The sequence below is a fragment of the Podarcis bocagei genome (genome assembly GCF_964188305.1).
Source record: "Podarcis bocagei genome assembly, chromosome: 9".
In the NCBI taxonomy this organism is placed as follows: domain Eukaryota; kingdom Metazoa; phylum Chordata; class Lepidosauria; order Squamata; family Lacertidae; genus Podarcis; species Podarcis bocagei.
This window is the reverse complement of record NC_138134.1, coordinates 32,358,462-32,384,947: the sequence shown is the minus strand read 5'-3', so window position 1 is coordinate 32,384,947 and position 26,486 is coordinate 32,358,462. Positions and strand designations below refer to the sequence as shown.

The window sequence follows — 26,486 nt, the reverse complement described above, 5'->3', positions numbered from 1 at the left end:
AGCACAGCAAAAGAAAGAGGGTGACTCTGGTCTGAGGTGGTTGTTAGGGTGATGGAACACACTGAATCCATGCTTAATTGCAGATTTAATCAATTTCTCACAGTTCTTTGGATCTAGATCTCATGTTTATATAAAACAGAATCTTGTTTAGGTAAATCATTTTCAATTTATATCAATGCAATCTTGTTTTTTTATATATATAAAAATGTGTCATTGAGTTTCTTGCAAAGGTGCCTTTCTGCCAGTCACAAGTGGTTACTGAAAGAGCATTGTGTGAGAAGGCCTCTTACCTGCTGGCTGCAGAGGAGCGACAGTTGAGATCCAGCATGGTTGCAGCGGCAGGGTGATCTTCTGGCTTCAGCACAACCAGGGGAGGACATTACTTCCTCCTCCATTGGCTGTGCTGACTGCTGGGACTTGCAGTGGTTTAGTGAGCGGACCAGAGGTAAGCGGGCCCTGGGTGTAAAAGCCAGCTGAACACAGGTCTCAGCCTCAGTTGATGGTGGATTCACCACCTACCCCAAACTTTATGTGTAGGACTACCTGGGAATAAGTGGACAGGCCCTATGTAAGACCTTGCTATGGAAGTCTTTGGTCACCATATTCAGAGCCAGGAAGAAGATAAATCGGGTTCATCTGGGGTTTTTGCTTCCCACATAGCAATTGTCACAACTTGATGGCGGATAAGGCATTGGGTTGGATCCTTAGTCTAGGTGGATGGGGGGTTGGGAGCCCCCTGGCCTGGTCCAAGGAATCAGGGTATCTCGTTAAAGGGATCCAGGGGGAGGTGTTTCTGTCTGGATGCCCAGATGGCGGCTGATGGGCCATAGCATCCTCAAAACGGTGCTCCTGATTCGATATACGTCATAGGACAACCCTTAACCTTGGTTTAACTCTGCCAAATAATCAAGCAGCAGACTGGTACACATCCAATGTCTGTGCCAAAACCTGACATCAGTAATCAATAAAGTTGTGGCCAGTTTAAATCCCAAGTGGTTGTACTGTGTTTATTGTAATATCACCTTGCCTTGGACCCACTGCCCATGGCTTCACTGTGCTTGGAACAGCAAAGGTTGTCTCAAATTCAAATGAAGTCCTCCTGTTTGGTATTTTAGATGAAATATGTAAGGAAAGTTTTAAAATGTTAACATTGCTTGCATATTTGAACATTTTAAGTATTTTGCATCTACTGTGTAGCTTTTTGAAATGTAGTAGTAAAAAATACAGCTTTCTAAGAGGAAAAAAGCAGTACAGGGTTCGTATTTCATACTGAAAAGGAAAATGAACTGAAGTCATTTCATTAAGTATTAATAAATGACAATTGGTTCCCTTTGTATAACAAAAATATCTTGTTCACATTAAGAAAACAAACATGTACCTGAGTTAAAAAAATTAAATGCCCATTACAGAATAACCAAATTGATTTTAAAGTTTATTTTCTTTGCAGTAACTACACAGGCCACATACAAGGTTTCTGAACCACAAAATTCAGTAATATGATCCTTAAGTAGTTATTGATATTAACCCTTTACAAGCTTTCTTTAAAGAGAGAGTAACTTACAAAATGTCCTTTTTTAATTTTAAAATATTAGGTAGTAGCAGCCTTGGCCCTGGCATTGCTCAGGAATTCTACGATCCGACCCTCCCCCCCATCAGTGCAGCTTTGAAATCAGTGGTTAAAATCAGTGCAGTTCAGAAAGGTTCAGTCTACCATATTGATTCAAAATGGCATCCAATTGTACCCAAACACAGACGAGGCCCTGTTACTTGATCTCAGGAACCATCATGCAAAATTTGGTTATGATAGCTTAAGATATCTGCAGATGCATAGCAAACAGACAAACTGTCCCAAATATATGGTTTAATTCTGTATTTCACACCATGGCTTGAATCCACAGATGACCTGTGTTTTGCTTAGTGTCAAACTAACTCTGATAACTACTTCCCCACCCTTTCCACACATGGGTGCTCCTGTTTTCCCCATGATTCACCCCTCAGTATGTCAAATTGCCACCCAAAAGTTCACTATGTGAGCAAAACTCCTGCGATTTTTCAGTTTTCCAGGACTGCAAATGGATCCCCCCCCCCTGGAAGCAATTAACATGGGGATGAGTGCTAAACTACATTCCACTACATTTCTAGAAGTGGCTTTTACATTGTGTGAAAGATCTAGTGAAGTGTGGAAATTATCAGGGAAGGAAACATCAGGAGAATCGAATAAACTGCCATCTGAATGCAGCCTCATATTAAGTTAAGAACTAAACTTCTAAAATTAAAAAAATTAATATAAAAAATCATGTTTGTTTTGTATCTAATTCCTCACACAAGGAATATTGGCAGCAATATTTAGAACTCAGATGTACCATTAGCATTGCTTTACAACTCAAAACAATTTCATTTCAGGAATGAAAACAGTCACAAATTAGAATTCCCTGTTTCAATGGGTGCTGTGTTGTATTCATGAAAATGAATTCCTCGCTTCGTTGTTATCTTCATAACTTGTCCATTTAGTGAATCATCTTCAAGGATTTGTATCAGTCCTTTGGCAATTAGTGTTGGTCTAAAAATGAATTTAAATGATAAGAATCAGATACTCTGTCAGAATAGGTCCCCTGTCTGCTGTTAACTAAGTCTATTCTTTAAATACAATCTGCCTCACAAGAGCATGTGAGCTTACAGAATGGTGATGACAGTTCAATGAAAGAGAACATGGGATGGGAGAGAGGAGAAAGGGTCTAACCCCCACCCCTGGCCCAGACTGTACTCCTAATAGCTGGCATGTTGTAGAGGCTCCTTAAGTAAAGTTGAGACCTGTCTGGTATGACCTACTGCTGGTTTTTTTGTCTGTTTTCTTTCTCTAAAACTATGCTGATGCACTTTAAGTGCTTTGATTACAGGAAAACAGGAATATAGCTCTCTCCAGTATTATTAAATAATTTCTATTAGGCTGAATTGGCATCTGTCTACCTCGAAAGACCATGGAGTGTGCCTCTAGTGGCGAAGTAAAACACTGGAGAATCACAGCACCCGCTGTGGCTGCAGTTTCCTGCTGCTTCCTGTGTTGGTTCCTGCTGCTTCCTGTGTTGTTTTTGCTGCATTACGCAGTGGCACGGTGACCTCCCCAGGGTGCAAGCCTGGGCAGTGTGTATGGAGATCCTGGGCTGCCCAGATGACAAGACCCACCCCCTTGCCCTCGCTGATGTGGCCCAAAGGAAAGCAGAGCTTGGCTGCAGGAGTTGCCAGAAGGAAGCGTACAAGACACCATCCAACCGTTTTAGGAACTCCACTCTGTATTTGTTTAGGGTTTACTCTTTAGCCTTTTCTTCTCCCGAAGTTGTCCTGCAAGGCGGTGGGTAATCTGACAAATACCATTGTGCCTATTTTACTTACTCCAATACGCCGTAGACTTCCATCATATCTTTGATTTTGTCAATGTATGCAACATATTGACCCATGTTTTCTTCCTTGTCTATTGACTGAAGAATTGGTGTGTTGACAAAAGCAGGACAGATGGTATTTATTCGTACACCATAGTTCGCTGCCTCAGAAGCCATCTACAGGAAAATGGCAGACATGTTAAGTGTTGGTGGTGTTGGGGAATCCAGTTGCTGATCACTTATAACAATAATTATCAGAGACTAGGAAGCATATTGTATGATCAACATTTGCCAATGCAACACATATTTAAGGCAGGCAGGTGTATGATAGTATTTATGTAACACTCAAATAAACTGACTACTGTCACAAAATATGTTTCTCAGAACTAGAACTAGCCCATCCTTTGTGGCTTTAGGTTTTCCCCAATTCAGATGCTTCTCTTAGCATTGCTGTCACTTTAATGAGCTGAAAGACATTCAGAAATCTTGGCAACCAGATTCTGAAGCAGCAAGATTAATTTTTATTTATAAAGCATAGTTACTTTGAATAGCTAAGATATTCAGATAATGCAGTTATTTTATAGATGAGAGGAGGGAAAATAGCAAGGTGAGTTTGTCATGTGGAAAATTATGAGAATTCTTCAGCTGCCCATACTCACGGCTATTGAACGTGTAAATCCAATTACCCCATGCTTTGAAGCACAGTACACTGGCTGGAATGCAACAGGCATAAGTCCTTTAACAATGGAAAGGAAAACAGTTACAAATATTTATTAAAATGAGCATCACTCCTGATAACTAATACTGAATGAAACTAAAAAGAACTGAGCCTGCATAAGTAAACATTTCTGGTTTTATATGTTTATTTTAAGGTTTTTACTGCAATAGAAGGTGGGAAAGATGGGCAGTTATTTTTTTATACAATTTATTAATTGCTTTACCAATTCATGTGGTATTCAAAGCAACACAGAGAATAGTTTGAAAATGAACACTTCAGAAGTGATTTTAGGGCAGATATAAGGGCTGCTTTCCATCACAAACACAAGTCATGATTTTTCATAAAGTGGCTCATTCCACATGTGGGTGCTTCCAAAGTCCACAAAGCCCTGAGCATGTGGCAAACAATTCACCATGGGGAGGGATCTGAAGGTCTAATCAAGAGTCGGATTAAGACCAAAAAAAAAATTAAAAAAAATTGAGGCTAATCCACATGCATAAAGTGAACCTTGTAAGATCCCATGTATCAGCCAAGTTCTTCCGTGGGATCCCTCCTGCACGTGTGGGATTCGTATAGTGGGCTTGTTCCATGACAATGCTCCATTGATCAACTGGGCAGCTACCACTTTAACATAAGGTTGCTTGGGAGAATTGTGGGGAACTTTAGATGGCATGCAGCCACCCCTGTCCCTGAGGATGGAGGTCCTGTGAAACATGCCTTCCCTCTTAGCGGTGTAACTGGCACTGACATTGTTATCGTTTTGGCACCAGATCAAGACTTAATTATTTTCTCAGGCATTTTAAGGGTTTTGCTGTTTGACTCCGTCGCTGTTGTTTTGCTTTCAGCAGCCTCTGTTTATTTTGATGTAGGGTTTTATTGTTTTAGCATTTTATTGTATGGTTTGTTTAAACTATGAACTAGACTCCACCTTGGTAGGTGAAGGGCAGCTTATAAATATTTCAAAATAAATAAATAAAATGGATACGATCTGTTTCTAAACCTATGTATTTGCATTTCTGTAGTTGCATATGCTACAGTTAATATTTTTGGACATCAGAAAGTAAGACTTTAGACTATAGCTATACTTCGAAGGTATTTACAAATGGTTAAGTTCTGTCAGAGTCTTTCATTAAGTTCATGGATGTTAAGAAAATAAAAATGAGAAGTTTATTGTTCTTATGTGTTTGGCTGGAGCAAGAGCTATTCACTTCTCTGTGGTGTGTGCTATTATAGTTTCGGCATTTGGGTGGGTTTTGTTTTGTGTTTTGCTGGTATAACTTCCCATGTTTACTTGAACTGGAAATAATAATGTTTAATGAACACATAGTCATAGCACCCTCTACAAGAGACAGGAAGTTCATAGATAAGACAGATTACAAGTCCTTAACTTCTCATTGTTAGCACTGATGTTATACTGCATATTGAAAAGCGCAATTATTATTTAATTTGTTAGTAGCCCAAATCCATGAGTCTGTAGGTGACTTGCAAAAAAAAATTAAAATATAAAAAGTTTAAAACAACATCCATAAACAAATGAAATTTTAAAATACAGTGATCTACTGTATTTTGAGCTCTCTCCTCTTATTTGGTTGACGGATGACACTAATGCTTTGACTTGGCAAATGCCACAACAGAATTTTGGAGAGCCAAAGGCACATTTTCATTGTGGAGAAATGCTTTCTTTCTTTCTTTCTTTCTTTCTTTCTTTCTTTCTTTCTTTCTTTCTTTCGGTGCTGGTGTGGTTGCTTGAGAGCAAACAGGCAAGACTCTGACCTGTCTTTTCCAAGCTTTATTATAAGTGCAAACTATTTACAGTGAAGAGCGTCACAAGTTCATGTCTGGCTCACTCGCTAGCAGTAGCAGAATCTGGGAGTGGGTGGTCCTTATACCTCCTCCACCATAACAGTCGCATGACCCCCAACCTTCTCCTCCCTTCTCTGCGCCTAAACCTACTGCGCAGCATGGGCGCTGGCAAAGGGGTACTTCCCTCCCCTCCGGTTTGCTCAGGCTTGGTGTTGAGGCTCTCCCTAGCAAACCCTGCTCCCACCACTTCCCTCCACTGGAGGTGGGGCTTCCCTCCTTGCCAGAGGAGGAACTGCTTCGCAAGATTTTGGGGGGTTCCCTATAACACAACTGCCCTTCCACCTCTCGGCTCTGAGCTGATGGCAGTTCCCTGACTCACTCACTCACTCTTTCTTTCTTTCTTTCTTTCTTTCTTTCTTTCTTTCTGTTCATAACATTTATACACTGTTTGATCATTAAAAAAACACCCTCTCAAAGTGATTTAGAAAAAGATAAATCATTAAAATTGAGAGAAAAAATACAACCATCCTTTAAAGGCTTTAGTTTGTAGAAACAAAACTTCCCTGTGCCTTTCTTAACATTCCTGATGCATCAAATAAAACTTTTCTTTCACTCCATGGATTGGTGGTTCTTTAGTAGTGCTGGTTTTATTTTTTCTGATGTGATGCTGGTGTCAGTGAACTGGTGCAATGTTTCAGTTGTTGTTTATCTCATGAATTCTGCTCATATTGATCCAGAGCAGATTCCAAGGTGTAGTTAGCAGAGTAAAGAAACTTAAACATGTTGCAGGATTCCCAAAATATAGACCAGAGGCAATATTTCATCCAGCAGAGCTTTACTGCTACTGAAGGCAAATGAGCATAATGGTCATAAATCCAATACATTCAGGATTGGCACAGTCCATGAGAAATCCAGTTGCAGCAGACTTAACCTAAACTTACAATAACTTAGCACTTAGCATACTATATACAGAACACCACACCGGAATGAAAGAGCGATAGAAAGTGAAAACCATACTCCTTCTGGCCTATTATTATATAGTCAGTATCACCATGAGTGAAAGAGATAACAGAACCAGTTTAAATCAACTGTTCAGCTTCTCTGAAGGAATAACCCAAACATATAGAACCTTCCACTTGTTTTTGGGAAGAATAGAAACTTAGTGGCAGCTAGAAACTTCCAGCTTGTATCACACAGAGAAGCTTCCAGAACCTTCTTGAGTCAATTAGAATAGGAAAGATCGCTACACTTTAAACCAATTCTTTTTGTACCAAGGAATGCAAACTGGCAGTTTTTAAGAAATTAATATAATCTCACTGGTCTTCAAACTAATAGCCTTAAAATAAATAAGCTATATAAACTTCTTACCTGCTAGTGATGCTACATTAACAATAACTCCTCCATTATGTCCATTTTGAGTTTTCATGTGTTCTAAGCCAATATATGTTCCTCTGATCACTGAAATCTGGTACAGAGAACAAAAAGGAAGTGTCACAATTAAGTCTCTTCTCAGTCTGACATTAATCTGTTATAATCAGACTTTCAGTAAGTATATTCAACAAGTTTAAAAACACTGTGGTTGTTTCCCTTTGTATTTCTAAAACATATAAGTTATCTAGAAATAGATTATTCAGGCGTCAATACTTTGATCTGCCTCCTTTTTTACAATGCCCCTTATCTTCAGCTCTTATAAGTGGTCTTCTAGATTTCCTAGACATTCTGATTAACGGCAAATGGACCTAGAGTCCTTCTAGGTGCCTGACAAATTAACTGTAGAACAACTTCACCCATGTCAAGGTACCATATTTATGAAGTCTGAAACCCTAAAAAAGGGAAGGGGAATTAGATCTGGCCAGAGAGCCAGATCCAGAAGCGACCAACCCTCCATAGGTTGACAGGTAGGTGGCTTGGTCATCATGAATTTGCACCTTTGTCAGAATGCAGGATGACAAAAAAAGCACCAGGTTCTAAAAGTGCCACATTCTGCCTGCAAAGGAAGAATTGGGAGTGTATTTAAATTACATTCCTGATTCTTCATTTGCAGCAGCCATGGCTTGAACTTTTCCACATCTGAGGATGGCTCAGCAAAAAAAACCTTATGGACCTAATTAGGCCTGCAAGCCCAAGAATCTTCAAAACTTATCATTTTCACTTCTGTGGAGAAGATACCTCTCCATGCTTGCTGTGAGAGTGGAAGGAAATTTTCACCTAAGTTGCACATGTGTGCAACTGCTGCACACAGTTATTCCAGCAAGAAGTTGTGCATTGTGTGCAAAGGCTACAAAAAGCAGAGCTTGCAAGCTTCCCCGCCACCCCCTATGCAGTTTTGAAACTCCTTGTCAGCTTCCCCTCTACAGTGAAGGGACTTCTCCAATACTGTCATGGTTTCACTTTAAGCGAGAACTGTAGAAAGTACAACAGCTTGTTTAAAGGGTTATCTAGCCCAGAGGTTCCCAAACTATAGTTTACAGCCCACTGGTGGTCTGCAGGTTTCATTCAGGTTGTCCGCATAGTCTGAAATGCATAGGTGGAATCTAGAGAACCCCCTTACTATACAGTACAGGCAAAACTAATGGAAGGGTTTCAAATTTCCAAGAATCACACAGCTATTGTGAACAACCTTTGCAGAACTAGGGCAGGAGCGGGGAGAAAGTTTGTAAATTCCACCATTACTCTTTACAATCTTTGATTGGTGGGTCAATAACATATATAATTAGTGCTTATTGTCCCATGCCTGGCAGTTGGATGGGGAAACTGTTGTGCGAGGGAGAAGTAAACACACATATACTGTATGCATGAACAGGTGTTTGGAAACTCCACTGCCACACAAGACATTTCACAGAATTTCCACTGCTATTCTGCACCATAAGAATGTAAGAACAGGCCCTAATTCAGCATCCTGTTCTCAACACCTATCCAGCTTCCCCCAACAGTGGAAACAGAGTACAGCCAGGTATTGATATCCTCCATGAATTTGTCCAGTCCTCTTTCAAAGCCATTACTGCCTCTTGTGGGACTGAATTCTATAGTTTAACTATTTGTTGTGTGAAGAGGTACTTGATACGATAATCTTTATTGTCATTGTCCCATACAGAACAACGAAATTGAAAAAAACTACATAAGACATTCAGAAATCAACAAGCCTGCTATCCCAGCTATTCCAGCCTGGTTAACCCCCTAAAAACTCTAATACCCCATAATTAAATACAATATACTCCCACAGAGACTACCCTACACTGTGTTTAAAACCAAAATCTCATTTGGATAAAAACTGTTTCTCAGGCGGCTAGTCCTAGTCTTTATAACCCTGTACCTTCTTCCAGAAGGCAGAAGCTGAAAGAGATCATTTCCAGGGTGCGTACTATCCTGCACTATCTCTGCAGCTTTCTTATGACACCTGGACTGTCTGTCCTGAAGGTTCCAACAGCCAGATTCAGTGGATTCCCACGAGTTCTAGTCTTATGATACACTTCAGTTAGCAAAGGCACCAGGGTATGCAGTACTGGTTAAATCATGTCCTCCCTAAAAGAGGACCTGGTGAGACCTGGAGACCGACCTCCTGTGTTGTGGGTGGGTTGGATTGCTCAGCCACAACACCAGATTGGTACGTCCCTCATTGCTGGGTTCAATCTGACCAATGGGGCACAGTCCAAACGGACTGAGGGACCTATATATGCCCATGCACATGACCCAGAGCTTCCTCTTTCAGCTTGTGCATTCGGAACACCTGCCTACCTCTCCCTATTTTTAGGGCATTGTGCGATTGACCTTGCTATGCCGTCGTGTGTCGTCTCTTGTTGGGACAGGGGCACGGCAGGAATTTCCCCACTTGGCTGATTGGCTGTTGCCATTTGGGTTTCGCCTGCCGCGTGGCAAATAGTTACAACTTGTAAGGTTGTGGATAGGCACTGGTTCTGGTGATAGGGATGGGGGGAGTAGTCTCACCATCCCTATGTGAAGGGAATTCCATTAAAGGAATCCAGGGACTCAGCTGATTTGGTCAACCCCTGTGAGGGGGTTGTGCCCGTGCCTGAGTCCAGGGGGGCATCTGGGTGGTGAACAGAGTCTGTTCCTGGCTTTTCACCTTCCCAGGTGTTCACCCTTGGCTGACCTATGCTGGTGCCCTGGGTCAGCGCTGCCTACAAGGGTGCAAGGAGCTAGTCGAACCAGAGCCTATGCAACCACTCACCTTCTGTAATCAATAAAGTTGTGGCCTAAATTCTGCCAAAAACCAAAATTGGAGTCGTGTGTGAATTTATTTAGGGGGGAGGTCTCTGGGTCTGAACACGCAAAAAGTAATCATAATGTTACGCACAGCATGTCTTCTCTCTGATGTCTGTTCTGGGTACTCATTTGCTTTGACCATTCTGAAGAACTAGTAACAGGAAGAATAATAAGTGACTCGGATTTCCTTGTTCATCACATCTGGATTGTCTACATGCCCTGCCCCCTGGCCCTGGATCTTGTACTCATCCAAAACAAGTCTTTCAAATGCTCTCCACTTCTTAACCAGGACATAACTGACTTCCCCAATAGTTCTTTTAAGTTGCATAATTATTTTTTCTGGCAGCTTCTAGTCCTGCAAGTATGAATATGACTATCGCATTTACCACCAGACCTGTTTCACTCATCATGACGCAAGCAAAATTATGAAGAAGAAGAAGCGCATCATGTCAACTTCCTCTTATGTCATCCAGTTTCGAAGAGGAAAATCAAGAGATGTGGGTAACCTCCCATATGTAACCCTTCATCAGTCCTAGAACTCAAGTAAATACCCTCTGTCTCTAGGCACATCCCCCCATTAATAGATTTTTCTCCCATACCCTTTCATTTGTCAAGCATATTGCTACCATCTTTCTTCATTTTGAACATTATGAACATCTGCACACTTTTCAACACAAATGTTTGTTAAAAGCCTTAGTAGCTTATGCTAATTTTGTATGTAGTAGCATCTAGACACCAGCTTATTCTATATGTCATTTGCCTGATAGTTCTACAACAAACAGAACACATTTACTAATCTTTACACTAGTAATAGCTAGTGATCAATTCACAACTAAGGGTAGATCCATTTAAACTGAAGTACTTTCAACTTTCCTTAATTTCAGTAGAAAATATTTGAGTACTAAAGTTCCCACTGAAGGGCAAGATCCCCTCCCCATTAATTTTGGAATTTGGAACCTGGAATTTAAAAGTCAGTGGTTTGTTATTTATTTTTATTTATTTTAATATAGCTTTACTCTCTTGCTATAAAAATATTCAAAGTAGCAAACAAAATACAAAAGTTAATGCTATATATCCCAAATTATCAATTAATATCACAATGAAGCTATAAAAATCAAGACTGAGTCATGCAGCAGCAAAGTCATTTAAAAGGCAATATTTTGCTCTCTCTTACCAACTTTATTTTAAATCCTGCATGAGAAAATTCTGTGTCAGGATGATTCTTGTGAGATGCAACAGGACAATATGTCTTGTTAGCCAGTTTTTGCCTTTCGTATGTGTGTGTGTAAGGAGTTTACATAAGGGAACTAATAGAGATATAAAAGGGAACAATTATTGTTTTGGTCTACCAGTTAATTGAATAAAAATGTGCCTGAACAAATGACATGCAATCAAAATTCGCCTTCTTTAAAATGCCTTTGAGCATTTCCATTTCTTACTGACAGCAGATTTGGCTTATGCATTGCTTTAAAAAAATGTAATCAGTTGCATAGAGCAGGCATAGGCAAACTTGGCCCTCCAGATGTTTTGGGACTACAACTCCCATCATCCTTGACCTCTGGTCCTGTTAGCTAGGGATGATGGGAGTTGTAGTCCCAAAACATCTGGAGGGCCAAGTTTGCCTATGCCTGGCATAGAGATTCACCAAAGGACAGGAATACATAAAAAGTTGTGGAAGTCACTGCCTTGATCCTGAAAATAGCAGGCATATAATCATCACTGCCTATGTAAATCACTTCACTGATTACTAATTAGCAGCTCATATAATGTATATGTTGTCTGGGGCGTTAGGGGAGGGGTGGTACCTCTGGTGGGAGACACAAGCTCCTTCTTGGCTTCTAGAAACTGTCAGCATGTGACAGTGGCCATGCCTGGGAAATGGCTTTGACTGGCTGGCTAAACCAGGTGAGGGTAGCTGATGGGTCTCAAATGGTTAGTTATGGGCTTCTGGCAGATTGAGTGGACAAGACCAATAGTGGGTCCAATGGTCAAGAAGGCTGTTTCAGCACGCACTGTAGAGGAAAATGAAGGGCAGATGGGGCTCGTTATCCTAGGAAAGTAGCTCATTAAGGATAAGGAATACTCTGATCCATAATCTCTGATGCCTTGCGGTTGTGCTGTTTCCTGATAAGGGCTTTGGGAGTAAACCCCAGGAAAAATCTGTACCTGCTGCCTTGCAGGATATCTTTGGGAAAAAGAAAAGGCTAAGGAGTAAAACCTACACAAATCTGGAATGGAGCCCTAAGACAGTTGATGGTGCCTTGTACATCTCTTTCTGACAACACCTGCAGCCAAGCTGGTGCCAAACATATTGCTCTGCTTTCCTTTGGACCACATTAGCAAGGCCAAGGGGGGAGGGTCATCTGGGCAGCCCAGGACCTTCATACACACTGCCCAGGCTTGTGCCCCAGGGAGGTCATGTTGGTACTGCTTATGCAGTGATTTGACTTCACCGCCAACAATACTGTATACTGAGCTGCCTTATGCTGCGATAAACCACTAGTCCATCTGAACCAGAACTAATTTGACCAGCAACAGTCTCCAAGGTACCAGACGGAGGTGTTTACTTGACTTTTAAAATCTTTGAAACTGAACATGCCAAAGACTCAACCTGCTTCTGTGTTCTATGTGCCATGAATCTATGGCCTTTTCCAATCTTTTAGGCTATTAAGCTATTTCATTATGAGATTTAAGAATGGAATCCTAACCATGCATACTACGGACTTACTTTTCACACTTTAAATGAGAAATCAGATACTGTATAATACTTTCAGTGTAAGCCTGTTTCCCTGATAGGACATTCTAATGCCAATTATATAAGGTGTGTTCACAAGTTACATTCAACGAATGTAAAATTTGTGTACACAGATAGTTGAGCTCCACACTCTGTACGTGTGTAGAGACAGCTTATACGTGTGATCAGTGCAACATGTGAACAAGCCTGCACTAACGTTGTTGCTGTTATGAAATATGCTCAAATGAAGCTCTCGATCATTTTGAGCAATCTGTTTTCACATGTTTTGTTTTATTCTGCATTTTCTTGTACTACCCTAGGGGACATCAAAACACCATTCTTTGTTACCTTTCTCCTTCTTTTCAAAAGCTCATTGTGGTCTTAAGGCCGACACCCTCTCCTTTATTTGTTTTAGTTTATAGAGTTTTGTACTGTGCTGGTTATTGCCTTTGTACTTTAAACTAGGACAATGACCTTGTTTAGGTCCTGCTTTTCATTTGAATTGTGCTTTACATATTGAGGCAATATCAAAAGTAAATAAGTATGTAATCATTCCTGGAGACCAGCCAGGTTTCAGCAGAGTACTGTGACACAATGCTAACAGTGCTCATTGCTGGATCTATCTGCCAGTATGTATTTTTTCATCACTATACCCAGCCACTGAGATGCAGTTTAGTTTGTCATACTAAAATAGTAGTACAAGCAACGATTACAAGTAAATGAAACTGCAATTTAACTTTGTCTTGTAAGAAATGTAGCGTACTAAAAGATGGAATTTAGCATTGTATTATTGCTTCAGGTGCACTTTTACATAGTTATTAGACCACTAAGCCAAGTGTGAACTTCTTTCTGGCCACAATTCTGTGTATGCATACTTGGAAGGAAGTGCATTGAAAGTAAGTACAGTGGTACCTCAGCTTACAGACGCTTCAGGTTACAGACTCCGCTAACCCAGAAATAGTACCTCAGGTTAAGAACTTTGCTTCAGGATGAGAAGCGAAATGATGTGGCGGCGGCACAGTGGCAGTGAGAGGCCCCATTAGCTAAAGTGGTACCTCAGGTTAAGAACAGTTTCAGGTTAAGAACGGACCTCCAGAACGAATTAAGTTCTTAACCCAAGGTACTACTGTAAACATGCACACTATGTTCCTCATCCTCACTGTAACACAGGTTCTGTACAGTACGATAATTTCCATAGTATTTCAAATCCCACTACATTCAGTGGGACTTAGTCCAGAGTAACTGCGTACAGGGCAACAATCTTAAAACTGTTAGTGGCCATTGATCCTATACATTTATCCTATCCTAGCATTTATAATGCTGTACAGGTTTTTTTAAATGGGAATATTTAATGTATGAATTAAGCTTACCAAGTTAACTTGAACTGTGACTTCCCAGTTTTTTTCATTATTCACTCCAGCGTTGTTAACCACAATATCCAGCTTTCCAAAATGTTCAAATGCCTTCTTAAAAGCATCTGCAAGTAAATAGGGGTTAGAGTGAAAAGAGAATTTTTCATTATTTCCATACAATTCATCATTCTAGAATGATGGCAACAACACGATCTAAAGTATGAATTTTGCTTAAATGTGAATACAAAGAATTGTACTCATCTACAGCACTTCCTTAATTCTTCATAAAGTATATTTGTATTGTATGATAACATTTTATCAATTGAATGGATAAATTGATTCAGCCACTCAATGTTGGTGTGTTAGTCTTGCCTGTTCCTTGGTAACATAAAAGGTTTTGTAGGGCTGTTTAGGTAGAGGCCGGAGGAATGGCCTCCCTAAATCTGGCTTTGTGTTTTGTTTCAGAGCAAAGCATTAGGTAACCCTAGTGTCTGCAAAGATGAAAAACCGAATTAGTAAAGGGGTTCCTGGTGCTCATGATAGGATTTGTTTCCATGTGAACAGTAGGAACCTCATGCAGATTCCAATGTGTTTAAGTAAATATGAATACAGAATTATCATCAGAGGATGGTAATTATACAGGTAAATCCTTTCAGAACAAAATGATATGATTTGGTTTTTTAAATGTATAGACATAATCTGTAATACAATCACAGACCAAGGAAATAATTAATTGAGCAAAAATTGACCGGTTCTTGATATCTCCTTTCTAAAGCTGTTACTAAAGAGCTACCCCCCCCATAGTTCTCTAGGGTCCATGATAATTAATAGACAAATATTTGCACCAGGAGTCCACAAACTGCTTCATTCCTAGATATTGCCAACTCATCCCCTTAAGTCCCATAACCTAGTAATGATTTAGCTTTACCACCAGCCATAGTTGTGCAATCCTGCCAGGCTAACATAAGAAGAGTTTGGATTTGATATCCTGCTTTATCACTACCCTAAGGAGTATCAAAGTGGCTAATAATCTCCTTTCCCTTCCTCCCCCACAACAAACACTCTGTGAGGTGAGTGAGGCTGAGAGACTTCAGACAAGTGCGACTAGCCCAAGGTCACCCAGCAGCTGCATGTGGAGGAGCGGGGAATTGAACCCAGTTCACCAGATTATGAGTCCACCGCTCTTAACCACTACATTACAGTGGCTACACTGTGTTTTCGTTTTTGTTTTGCATTTAGAGATAGCTCTCTCTATTAGGAAATGTTTCCCCACCTGTTAGCATTGCAATCAGCTACTTTGTGTAGACTCAGTTATTTTACTTTAAATGGATTATAACTGGGGCAATGCATGACTGCTACTAGACATAGGAGCCACCTGCTGGATCAGGTCAATGGCCTATCTAGTCTAGCATCCTGTTCTCACAGTGGCTAATCGGTTGCCAATGGGAAGTCCAAAAGCAGAACCCGAGCAGAACTATGCTCTCCTGACCTGAAATTTCCAGCAAATTGCATTTGCAAGCATGTGGTCTCCAACAGTGGAGGCAGAACATAGCAAATATGGTAATTAGCTGTTGAAAACTTTATCCTCCAGTCTCTTTTAAAGTCATCCAAGTTAGTGGCCATCTCCTTTTGTGGGAGCAAATTCCATACTTTTAACCTATGCACTTTATGAAAAAGCACTTTCTTATAAGAAAGTGTGACTATACCAAAACCCTCCCATTAACTGAAAAGAATCCTGCTATTCTAGTATGACTGTTTTTTACCTTCCAATTTAATTTTCATTCAATAAAAACACAACAAATTTAAATCATTATTCATATAGTGCAAATTATAAACCATATGGTTTTCATTAGACCAATATTACAATTTATAAGTCCTTACAAACCATCTCCCACCAAATCTTTCTGCTCTATTGTTTTTCTGAGGTAAGTACCTGTTTTCTTTTCTTTTTTAAAAAAGTGGTGATCCCATAACCACACATTCCTGTTCAGAAAATGGTATCAGGAAGACTAATACAGCTAATAAAGAGTTATAACAAAAAACAAAATTCAGACAGAATCTTTCATGAAAAGTCTCTTTGTCCAAGTGTTTAGGGCTTCTGGGTTACTTATTTGGACTGCTGAACAAATGTGTGAAATAACAACTTGTATTAAATGCTATCAGTTGCTGAAATGTTTTCTGCCCTGAGCAAAGTCCCATTGTAGCCATTTAGAAGTCAGCTTCCTTCTATGTAAATATGCATAAGATTACAGCACACAACTCTAAACTCCCAGCAAGTCTCAATTCCTCCAGACACTAAGAACAGCTTTTCAATCTGCACTGTAAATTGCTTTTTAAATTTGGGGACACTAAAATAATGTTAGTTATGCATAAATGGGAGAGGAAGTGCTACCTTTAATGTTAAGCCATACTATTGGGTTTATTTCAATACCAAGTAGCTGTTTTGAAATAAATGTTTTCTTCTCTCTTCCCTACATATGATAATTGGCTTTCAATTTCATTTTTATATAACGCTTATTTCAATATCTAATGTCATGGACTAGGTGGGAATGTTCTGTATTAAAGCTTAAGAATAAAACAAAACATGGTACAGTTTTTCACATATTGGGTTCATACAAACATTACAAAATATCCTGTAATTTATTTTTCTTTGTAATATGCCAACTAATTCAATCGAGGAAAGACATTGCTGATGTTTCACATTTGTAGATTTCCTACACATTTATAAATCCTGGTTGGATATTGGCTTTCTTCACCACATCCTAACATGCACAGATTTTATATCTATAACATATTTTCTTCCCCTGACTCTGACAGGATAAACAGCAGGACACACACACACACACACACACACACACACACACACACACCTTTACCTTTTAGTTTTTCTTCACTTGAAACATCGCAAGAAATAAATATGGTCCTCTGCGCTTCAAACTGCTTGTCAAAGGCATCTTTGCTTGCTTTTCCTTGTTCCACATTCTGATCCACAAGTGCTACCTGAGTGAAAAGGATAATGACAATAAGTTTATGAGAGATAAGAAAGAATGATTATGTTCTTCATAGAGAGAATGGAAGATCTGTTTTAGAGGGTGATAAGAAGACTGACTATCTAGGCAGCACGAGATTTTGGGTAGTACAGGTAGTTCCCTTCAGAGGGGGCACCAAACTGAGATGATCCATAATTGAGAAGATCCATTTGGGGGCACCAAATTTTGGCCTTGCACAGTGTGCCATATTCTGAAAAATTACCAAAGTCTGCCCCTTAGCATTACATAAGATAATGTGTGAAGAAATTATGTTTACATGATATTCAGTATACAATGTATATACTAGACATACACTGCACATAAAGTTCATGCATGATCCAGCTAACAAGCACTTTTATGTCCTGTTCAAAGGGAAGATTAAGCTTGTGCTTCCATCTTTCCTAATTAAGTCAATAGGCATTTAAAGTGTTTAATATTTGCCGGATGCTTCATATGTCTAACAGTGCAATACAATGGATGTTTACGCAGAAGTAAATGACACTATGTCAGATGGGACTCACTTCCTAGTAAGCATCTTTGAGTGCATGTGCAAAACAACTTGCCAGGTAGTAAGGCACCTTCTGTTTCAACTTTTAAACACCAGCTGAAAACTTATTATTATTATTATTATCATTGTATCAGGCTTATGCAGGCAATTAAGACTCTTATCTTTTCACAATAGATAGTTGGCTTCTGATTTTAATTTTTATTAAATAGCTTTTAATGCAGAATTGCTGCAAACTACTGTATGGGAAATGCACCCAGAAGACAAAATGTATTGAGAGCAGTTAGTGATGTGACATGGTTATTCCTGCCTCTGTTCCTTCCTCCTCCCTTGCTTATGTTAAGTTTTTTGATGGTCTGAGAACAGTCTTTAATGTCCTGAGAGAGTTGCCGTAATCAGGTGTGGAGGATATGCTGGGTAGCTTCTTTGATGTTGGACATGTTTTTGAGAAAGTGAGGCATTGGGAGGGGGTGGCTAATGGATGATCTGCACATAACCAGTCTGGCAATGCTATCTATAAAATCAGATGGTTTGGGCAGAGTTTCTTTGAAGCTGGTGAACTGATCAGCTGCAGGGACCTGCAAACTGAGGCTACCTGGGAGAGTCTCTTCCAAGTGGCAGAATAATAATAATAATAATAATAATAATAATAATAATAATAATAATAATTTATTATTTGTACCCCACCCATCTGGCTGGGTTTCCCCAGCCACTCTGGGCGGCTTCCATAGAAACCAAAAAACACTAAAATATCATACATTAAAAACTTCCCTGAACAGGGCTGCCTTAAGATGTCTTCTGAATGTCAGGTAGTTGTTTATTGTTTTGACATCTGATGGGAGGGCGTTCCACAGGGCGGGCGCCACTACCGAGAAGGCCCTCTGCCTGGTTCCCTGTAGCTTTGCTTCTCGCAATGAGGGAACCACCAGAAGGCCCTCGGCGCTGGACCTCAGCGTCCAGGCAGAACGATGGGGGTGGAGACGCTCCTTCAGGTATACTGGGCCGAGGCCGTTTAGGGCTTTAAAGGTTAACACCAGCACTTTGAATTGTGCTCAGAAACGTACTGGGAGACAATGTAGGTCTTTCAAGACCGGTGTTATGTGGTCTTGGCGGCCGCCCCCAGTCACCAGTCTAGCTGCCGCATTCTGGATTAGCTGTAGTTTCCGAGTCACCTTCAAAGGTAGCCCCACGTAGAGCACATTGCAGTAGTCCAAGCGGGAGATAACTAGAGCATGCACCACTCTGGCGAGACAGTCCGCGGGCAGGTAGGGTCTCAGCCTGCGTACCAGGTGGAGTTGGTAGAAAGCTGCCCTGGATACAGAATTGACCTGCGCCTCCATGGACAGCTGTCAGTCCAAAATGACTCCCAGGCTACGCACCTGGTCCTTCAGGGGCACAGTTACCCTATTCAGGACCAGGGAGTCCTCCACACCAGCCCGCCCCCTGTTCCCCAAAAACAGTACTTCTGTCTTGTCAGGATTCAACTTCAATCCAGATTGAACTGCTTGCTTGGTATGTATACATTGCTTGCTGTTTTAGAACAAAATCTTTAATCTTCTCACTCACTTGCATATTTTGTATTGCTTCTGAATCTCATTTTAAAAGAACCACCTTGCCTCTGGCAACAACAACAACAATAATAGTAGTACTAATAATAATAATAATAATAATAATAATAATAATAATAATAATAATAATAATTTATTGTTTATACCCCACCCATCTGGCTGTGTTTCCCAAGCCACTCTGGGCGGCTTCCAGCAAAATATTAAAATTCAAGAATTCTTCAAATATTAAAAGCTTCCCTGCCAAGACAGCTACTCTGATTCTTTTTAATGAATAGCAGTATATCATATCTGATAACTAAAGAATAAAAACAAAACAAAATAAGGCCCATTGAATTCAAAGGGACTTCTTTCTGAGTTACTAGGAATAGATCTGACCTTTGAGTGTATATATGGCTAAGGTTTTGTCTCTATAGTGACAGCTAAGCAAGCGCATACATACGTGTATGCCGAAAGAGATGCACACGTATACTGCGTAAGTACACATGTCTGTAGCAGTTGTAAGTATCATTTTGAATACAGACACAGTGGATACATTTGAGCACGTAAATGTATTCATTTTACACATACGCAGCATACTTTGAAACAGGCACTCTCTCTCTCTCTCTCTCACACACACACACACACACGAGCTTCGCAGCCCACAGCAAACGCGGGAGGAAGACCAATAGCTTCGCGGGAGCCACGGCGCGCACGCAGAGGAGGAGCCCGGTTGGTCGCTGCGTCCTCGGAGCGAGGCGGAGGCGACGCGGAGAAGGCGCAAGCCCAGATGCCGCGCACCCTCGCCCCCCACTTCCTTACCTTGCAGCCCTTCTCTAGCAAGGCTCGGGCGAAGGCGTTCCCGATGCCCTGCGCTGCCCCCGTGACCAGAGCCACTTTGTCTTTCAGGTGCATTCCGACGGCCGGCGGGAGCGCTCTCCGCCAGTGCCCTGCCTCTGTCTCTGGCCGCCCTTCCTCAGGCAACTGGGGATTGATTTATTACTCGCTCCTCGTTTTTAATCTCCCCACAGCCTCGAGGTTTCCCCCCCTTCCCCTCCCTCCCTCGCTCCCTCCTCTCTTTTCTTTTTTCGAAGGAGGCGGGAACGAGGGAAGTGCCTGAAGTCGGAGACACGAATACGCACGAGCGCGCCGAAAGAGCCCAACTTGGTTGTCACCTGCGCCGGAGTTGCCACCCGCCCTTTGTCCCTCCCCTCCTCCACCTCCAGCCGCCGCTGGCGCTTCCCCTTCGGGAGGGACTGTCGGCGGCGCGGACGGGAGCCGTCGGCTGCTCTCTGTCGCTGGGTCTGGTTTCGGACAGAGCGCGGCCACCAGCGCCCCAGGGAGCCCTGGAGATAAAGGGCGAGCCGAGCTGCTCTGGCGAGAGAAACGAAGCCCCCTCACCCACCCACTCCTCCGCATCTCGTTCCTTCTTACCGCCTCCTCTTGATAAGCAAATTAGAGATATATATATTTATTTTTCCAGGCTGTCTTCATTTCTGTTCGACAGCCTCCCGCGAAAACAAGCAACTTCTCTCCGGAGAGGGACTTTCCCTTCCCTCCCTCCTCCTTCTCCTCCCTTTCTTTCTTTGGCAGCCCCTGAAGCCAGGCACGTTTTCCTTGTCCCAATTTGCACGATAAGGGCAGGGCGAAGAATTGAAACTACCGAGGAAACAAAAGATCCTCGGTCAGGATAAGGAGGAGGGGCAGGGCAGCTTTTCCTCAGAGACCATCCGTATGGGTGGGTGTGCCCCTGTAAGCAAATATTATTGCTGCCATAGCTTTCTTCACCTTTGCAAGCCTTGGCCTACAGGGGAGGGTTGGGGGAAGAGTATCCAGCACCCGCTGCTTTCCTTGAAGGTGTCTGATCCTTTCGTTTTCAACAAAAGAACATGCCCCATTTGTGGGGCAGTGATCGATCCATCAATGATAGAGTTGGAAGGGACCCTGAGGGTCATCTAGTCCAACACCGTGCAATGCAGGAATCTTTTGCCCAAGGTGGGGGTCCTGACTCTGAGATAAGAGTCTCCTGCTCTACCAACTGTGCTATCCCAGTTTATAATTTCTAACGTTGTACCTATGAATTCACTAGACACAATCGTTATGCTGGGGTGAAATTAGGCTTCTTGGGGCTTTGTTATCATTTTAAACCTTTCTTTCCAAATAGATATGTGGGATATATCTAGTCATTATTTCTGAGAGCTGTTCTTGTCTACCAAGCCAATCAGAGAATGTGACAGTTGTGATTAAGGTTTTTAAGGGTTAAAACTCTCACTATGATTTGAGCTCAGATGCATAACCATTGTAGTGGATAGGTAAAGGACCCCTGGATGGTTAAGTCCAGTCAAAGGCGACAATGAGGTTGTGGTGTTCATCTCGCTTTCAGGCCAAGGGAGCCGGTGTTTGTCCACAGACAGCTTTCCAGGTCATGTGGCCAGCATGACTAAACTGCTTTTGGTGCAACGGGGACACCGTGACGGAAGCCAAAGTGCATGGAAACCTGTTTACTTTCCTGCCACAGCAATACCTATTTATCTACTTGCACTGGCATGCTTTCGAACTGCTAGGTTGGCAGCAGCTGGGTCAGAGAAATGGGAGCTCACCCTATTGTGGGGATTCGAGCCGCCAACCTTCTGATCGGCAAGCCCAAGAAGCTCAGTTGTTTAGACCACATTGCAACTGGTAGTAGATACAGAATAGGTGTTGTAGGCACAGACCCCCTTGAATCTTGAAGCCTTTATAAAGAGTACATTTTGCATTGCAGCTGTTCCAGAGCCTAGATGAGAGCACAGTAGGTGCCACAATGAAAGAAACCAAGTGTGCACCTCTTTTTTAAAAAGCCATAAATACAGCAGTTCTGAAGACAATATTCACATGAGGACTGCAAATATATACGGTAGGTGCATACAATATAGATGCACGTCTAGTGTTGCTTATGAGCTTAATAACACAAATGAAAAAAATATTTTAGGATTCGACTTTTGCAAGGCAGGACATTTGAGTTTCTCCAATTTCTCCTACCCAGTGCTGTCTGCCCCCTCCCCCCAAAAAAATTCCTCAAAGCTGCTCCTGAGGGTTGTGGGGACACCTCTGGAACAATATGGGACGTGACAACAGAGGGCTGTAATGAGTGGATGTTTGGATTGGATTCCTCACCTTGTGCTAGCAGGAAAGGTTATGCTAGTTCAAATCCACCATGTGATACAAGTCTATATTCTGTTGTGATAAATGGGGAGAATAAGAACACATATTTCGTAAGCAATGGTTGCATCTAATAATGGAATACTTAAATATAAAAGTTTGTAACTGGATAAAGCAATGAGGCCAGAGTTTAACTGTATTGCAGGAGGCACATAAAGTGTGCAGAGCATTAACCCCGAAAAAAATGACAAGAAAAAATTATTAAAATGTTGAATACCTCATGTTGTCAAAGCAACATGAAATGTTACAGATTCTTTTTACAGTCCTTGAATTTTCACTGGCTTTGGCCTGTTTCATTGTATATTCATGGAGTAAACATGTCCAATAGGATGCAAATGAGGAAAGGAAATTGAGGAAAGAGAAAACTGGATTTCCAGATTGTATATTTTTAGGGTGGGAAATAGGAGCACCTATATGATATTAAACTGCTTGCCCTCAAAAGAAAAGCAGGATTTCATTAACCCATTTCCTTTCAATTTTCAAGTTTATATATCAGCTGCTGAATTCCTTTATTAATAATTGTTGTTGCATTTGTATTCTACCTTTTTGTCTAAAGAGCTCAAGGTGGTTTACATGGTTCTCCTGCTCCTCCTTATTTAATCCTCACAAAACCCCTGTGAAGTAGGGTAGGTTGAGAGGTAGTGATTGGCTGAAAGTCACCTAGTGAGTTTATCCTGCTGTCATGGTTTGGCCAGGTCAATAATTGTGTTTTAATGTGATGTAAAAGATTCTGATCTCCACAGGCTGTGCTGAAAAAGGAGGAGAGTGCATGAGCTTGAAGCTTATTTTTGTAACAGTAAACCATATGTTACATCTGAAAAGGCTTACTTTTGTAACAGTAAACCATGTGTTACATCTGAAAAGGCCAATGTTTCATTTTTCATTGAAAAGATGCTGGGAAACAGATCTTTCTTTGTGAATGATCCCCTGTCTTTAGAAATACCATTTGTTGTTGTTGAATGGCTGCAATAAGAATAACAATGCTTTTCTTAAGAAATAGATTTATTTTCACGTCTTGGTCTACTGGCACAACTACATAAAAAAGTCGAACAAAAGTTGGGAACATTTTAAAAATGAAGCATCTTATGATGAATTAGCGCAAGCAAGAGGAATCCCATACTCAAACCCTGTTTCTTACGTTCAACAAAAGAGCCTGCCTAATGTGTTTGTGCTGAACTGATTTAGAACCTGCAGGAGCAAAAAGTTACCTTTAGGGAAAGCATTTCTTCCTGTACAGATTAGCTGCAAAATATGGCATCAAACTTCAGAAAGTATGAGCATAAGGCAGACAGAAAAGCGGCTCTGTTTGAGAGGCTGAAAATTATACTCCTAAGGCCTATTATGGACAAAGTAATGTGTGGGAGTCTGTTACTGGAGAACCTGTGGAGTTTAAATGCAATCAAATTTTGTCTGCGGGATATGAATTAAAATTTGAAGATAAACTGGGAAACACATAAAAGTGCTTGAACGAAGTAATTTTGCAATCAGATAACTCAGAAGAGGTGTGTAGTGTGATTGCATATGCACACAAGGTTCATCTCAGGAAACTTTTGTATCTATCTGTGTAGCTGTGCTGTCTTCTTTTTTTAAAAAATGGGGTCAGTAGAAAAGGAAAAATGTCCTCATGCGCCCTACTGCCAATTTGACCAAATGTTCTGTATTTCTTTGGAAATGTGGAATTGCAGCTTCAAAGGCCCACGTTAGTTGGAGAATTTCAGAGCACAGGGAACGCTTTGCCCATGGAAAGCAATTTCAACGCAAACATATTTAGAAATGGTAGAGTTGGTTGATGTGATGCTAAAAGTTGCTTCCATGCTTGGTTGCAAAAACATGTTATAAATAAGTCCAAACGTAGTGGAAATGATATACGAATACCTTTAGGCACAGTGTAATGCTTCCTGTGGCAGAGCCAAAGGCACAGCTGCCAACAATACCATATGTACAGCCAAGCACAAATTCTCCTTCCAGCCAACTTTGCAGTGCAAATGGAAGTGTATTTGTGAGAGTGCAGAGTGCCAAGAAGCTCATCTTGGTGAATTTTGACAAATTCTCCAGACATGTCACTTGGATCAGAGAACGGGGGAGAGAATGCAAAGAAGAATCCAAAGAGCATAGTAACAGATTACAGCAAGAGCTCTGCAGGGACACTCTTAATGGAGAAGCCCAACACAGGGGGTAGTGTTGATTGTTATGAAGCACTTTGACATTTCAGATGTTGCTACATGTAGATGCTCTTGTGGTAAAGAATTATTATAATACCATGAGCAATTTCTGCCAGTATGTAAGGCAGGGAAAGGGAAACAAAGACAAGCTGAAATACAATTGAGTATTTTCACATCCCCTCTTCTCAGCAATTTTCCTCCCTCCTTTGATCAAAATACTCAGATAATCACTCCAATTTTTCTAGCTTTAAGGATAGTTGTAGCTTGCACTTGCCCTATTACTTATCTACCATACAAAGAATGTCAAAGTAAGTAGATGTGATAAATCAATTTGTTGTGCAGTACTTACCTGCTCCTTTGTAATTCTATAAAATAAACTCCCAAACAGAATTGTTTAGTAGCCGGTGGATAAGTGGAAGAAGACAAAATCAGTGGGCAGAAATATTCCAATGCAATAATAATAGAACACTAGAGACGCTCCCTAAAAGTGGCGGCAAAGATGAGTAAGAAAACTAGAGAAGTAAATTACTGCTATGAAAAGGTGCACTGCATCTTAGGAAACAACTGGGCAGGGAAATTTTCATGAAGACTTGAAAATCTATGAAGTGTACATGCCCAAATAGTTTTTGTCCATCTTTTTTGTCCATGTTTCTGGGCAAGAGCTGTGGAGATGATGATAAAGTCCCCTATATGGAAAACATTCTTCATGTTTTGGGAAAGTAACTTCGGCATCCATGTTGCCCCTACTGTCCAAAGGATAGCTCAGTCAGTAGAGCATGAGACTCTTAATCTCAGGGTTGTGGGTTCAAGCGCCATGATGGGCAAAAGATTCCTGCCTTGCAGGAGGCTGGACTAGATGACCCTTGTGACCCATTCCAACTATGATTCTATGAATAATTCCTAAGAGGACAGGCATGCTTTCTTTGGATCTCAGAAACCATTTTTTTTAAATTGATAGGTCTACATCAGTGTTAGAAACAGAGATATGAAAGCTAGGAGCTAAATAGCACCTTAAACCTAGGTTATGGGCACAACAAGAGACTGTCTAGGCATGCTTTTTAAATAACAAGAACACAAAGCTGAAAATGAATGAACTGCAGCTAAAATATTATGTTCATTTTTCACATGGTCTAGTCCACCCCCTGCCTACCCCCCTAATATTCTTAAGATGGTCTCTTCTCCAACCTTCAGAGAGTAGCTGGAAACAGGGAGGCAGAAAAAGGCCCTCCTTTCCTTCCACTCTGCAGTTCTAACCTGAAATCTTAGGCACAGTACTGCACCCAGAGCTCAGAAACTGCTCACGCTAGTGAAATTCCCTGTCGCAAAATGCGCCTAGAACAATGGGAGTTTTGAACACTGGCCTACATGACATCATGAATATCATTGAATGATGTAGCTCTGCGTGCTCATTTATTTAAATTGTTAAACATTCTCTCCTCCTAACAGGGCAATTGCTCACGAATCAGGAAAGATTCAGAGGAAGACAACCAAATGAACTTCCCTCAACAGTATGGGTGTTATTTCAGCTGCAGCTGGTATTCTTCCTTTACAGGCTATTTTTTAGGCCAGCTGTGCTGTGAGAATGAAAAGAGGGAAAGCTAAGCAAACAGAATCCCTGACATGACTTCATGTTGCCGTTCTAGGTGAAAACAAACCAATCCATCCCCAACATGATGGGGACTAGCTATTATTAGGTTTTCATTAGGCTTTTCAAAGTTTAGCTAGTGCATTTTTATATATTATTTCTTTGTTATTATCTCTTTGGGCTGTTTCAAGCACTGAGTAGTGGGAAGATCTTACACATGTAGTGGTGGAATTAGTACACATCCCCCATTACTTC

The 26,486-nt window shown here is 41.1% G+C and overlaps 1 protein-coding gene and 1 long non-coding RNA gene across 2 annotated transcripts; both read right to left on the bottom strand.

Moving 5' to 3' along the window:
* Positions 1-1,419: 1,419 nt before the first annotated feature.
* On the bottom strand, positions 1,420-20,423 carry HPGD (15-hydroxyprostaglandin dehydrogenase). The gene is made up of 7 exons (XM_081208517.1): positions 20,109-20,423; positions 17,085-17,208; positions 14,227-14,333; positions 7,267-7,363; positions 4,037-4,113; positions 3,391-3,554; positions 1,420-2,560 (listed from the first exon to the last, which is right to left on the bottom strand). The coding sequence occupies exons 1-7, from the start codon at positions 20,199-20,201 to the stop codon at positions 2,416-2,418; spliced, it is 807 nt and encodes a 268-aa protein (XP_081064643.1). The 5' UTR covers positions 20,202-20,423; the 3' UTR covers positions 1,420-2,415.
* LOC308594953 lies at positions 5,827-7,257 on the bottom strand. Its single transcript, XR_014011703.1, has 2 exons — positions 6,366-7,257; positions 5,827-6,217 (listed from the first exon to the last, which is right to left on the bottom strand). It is a non-coding gene; the product is annotated as an uncharacterized lncRNA (long non-coding RNA).
* Positions 20,424-26,486: the final 6,063 nt, after the last annotated feature.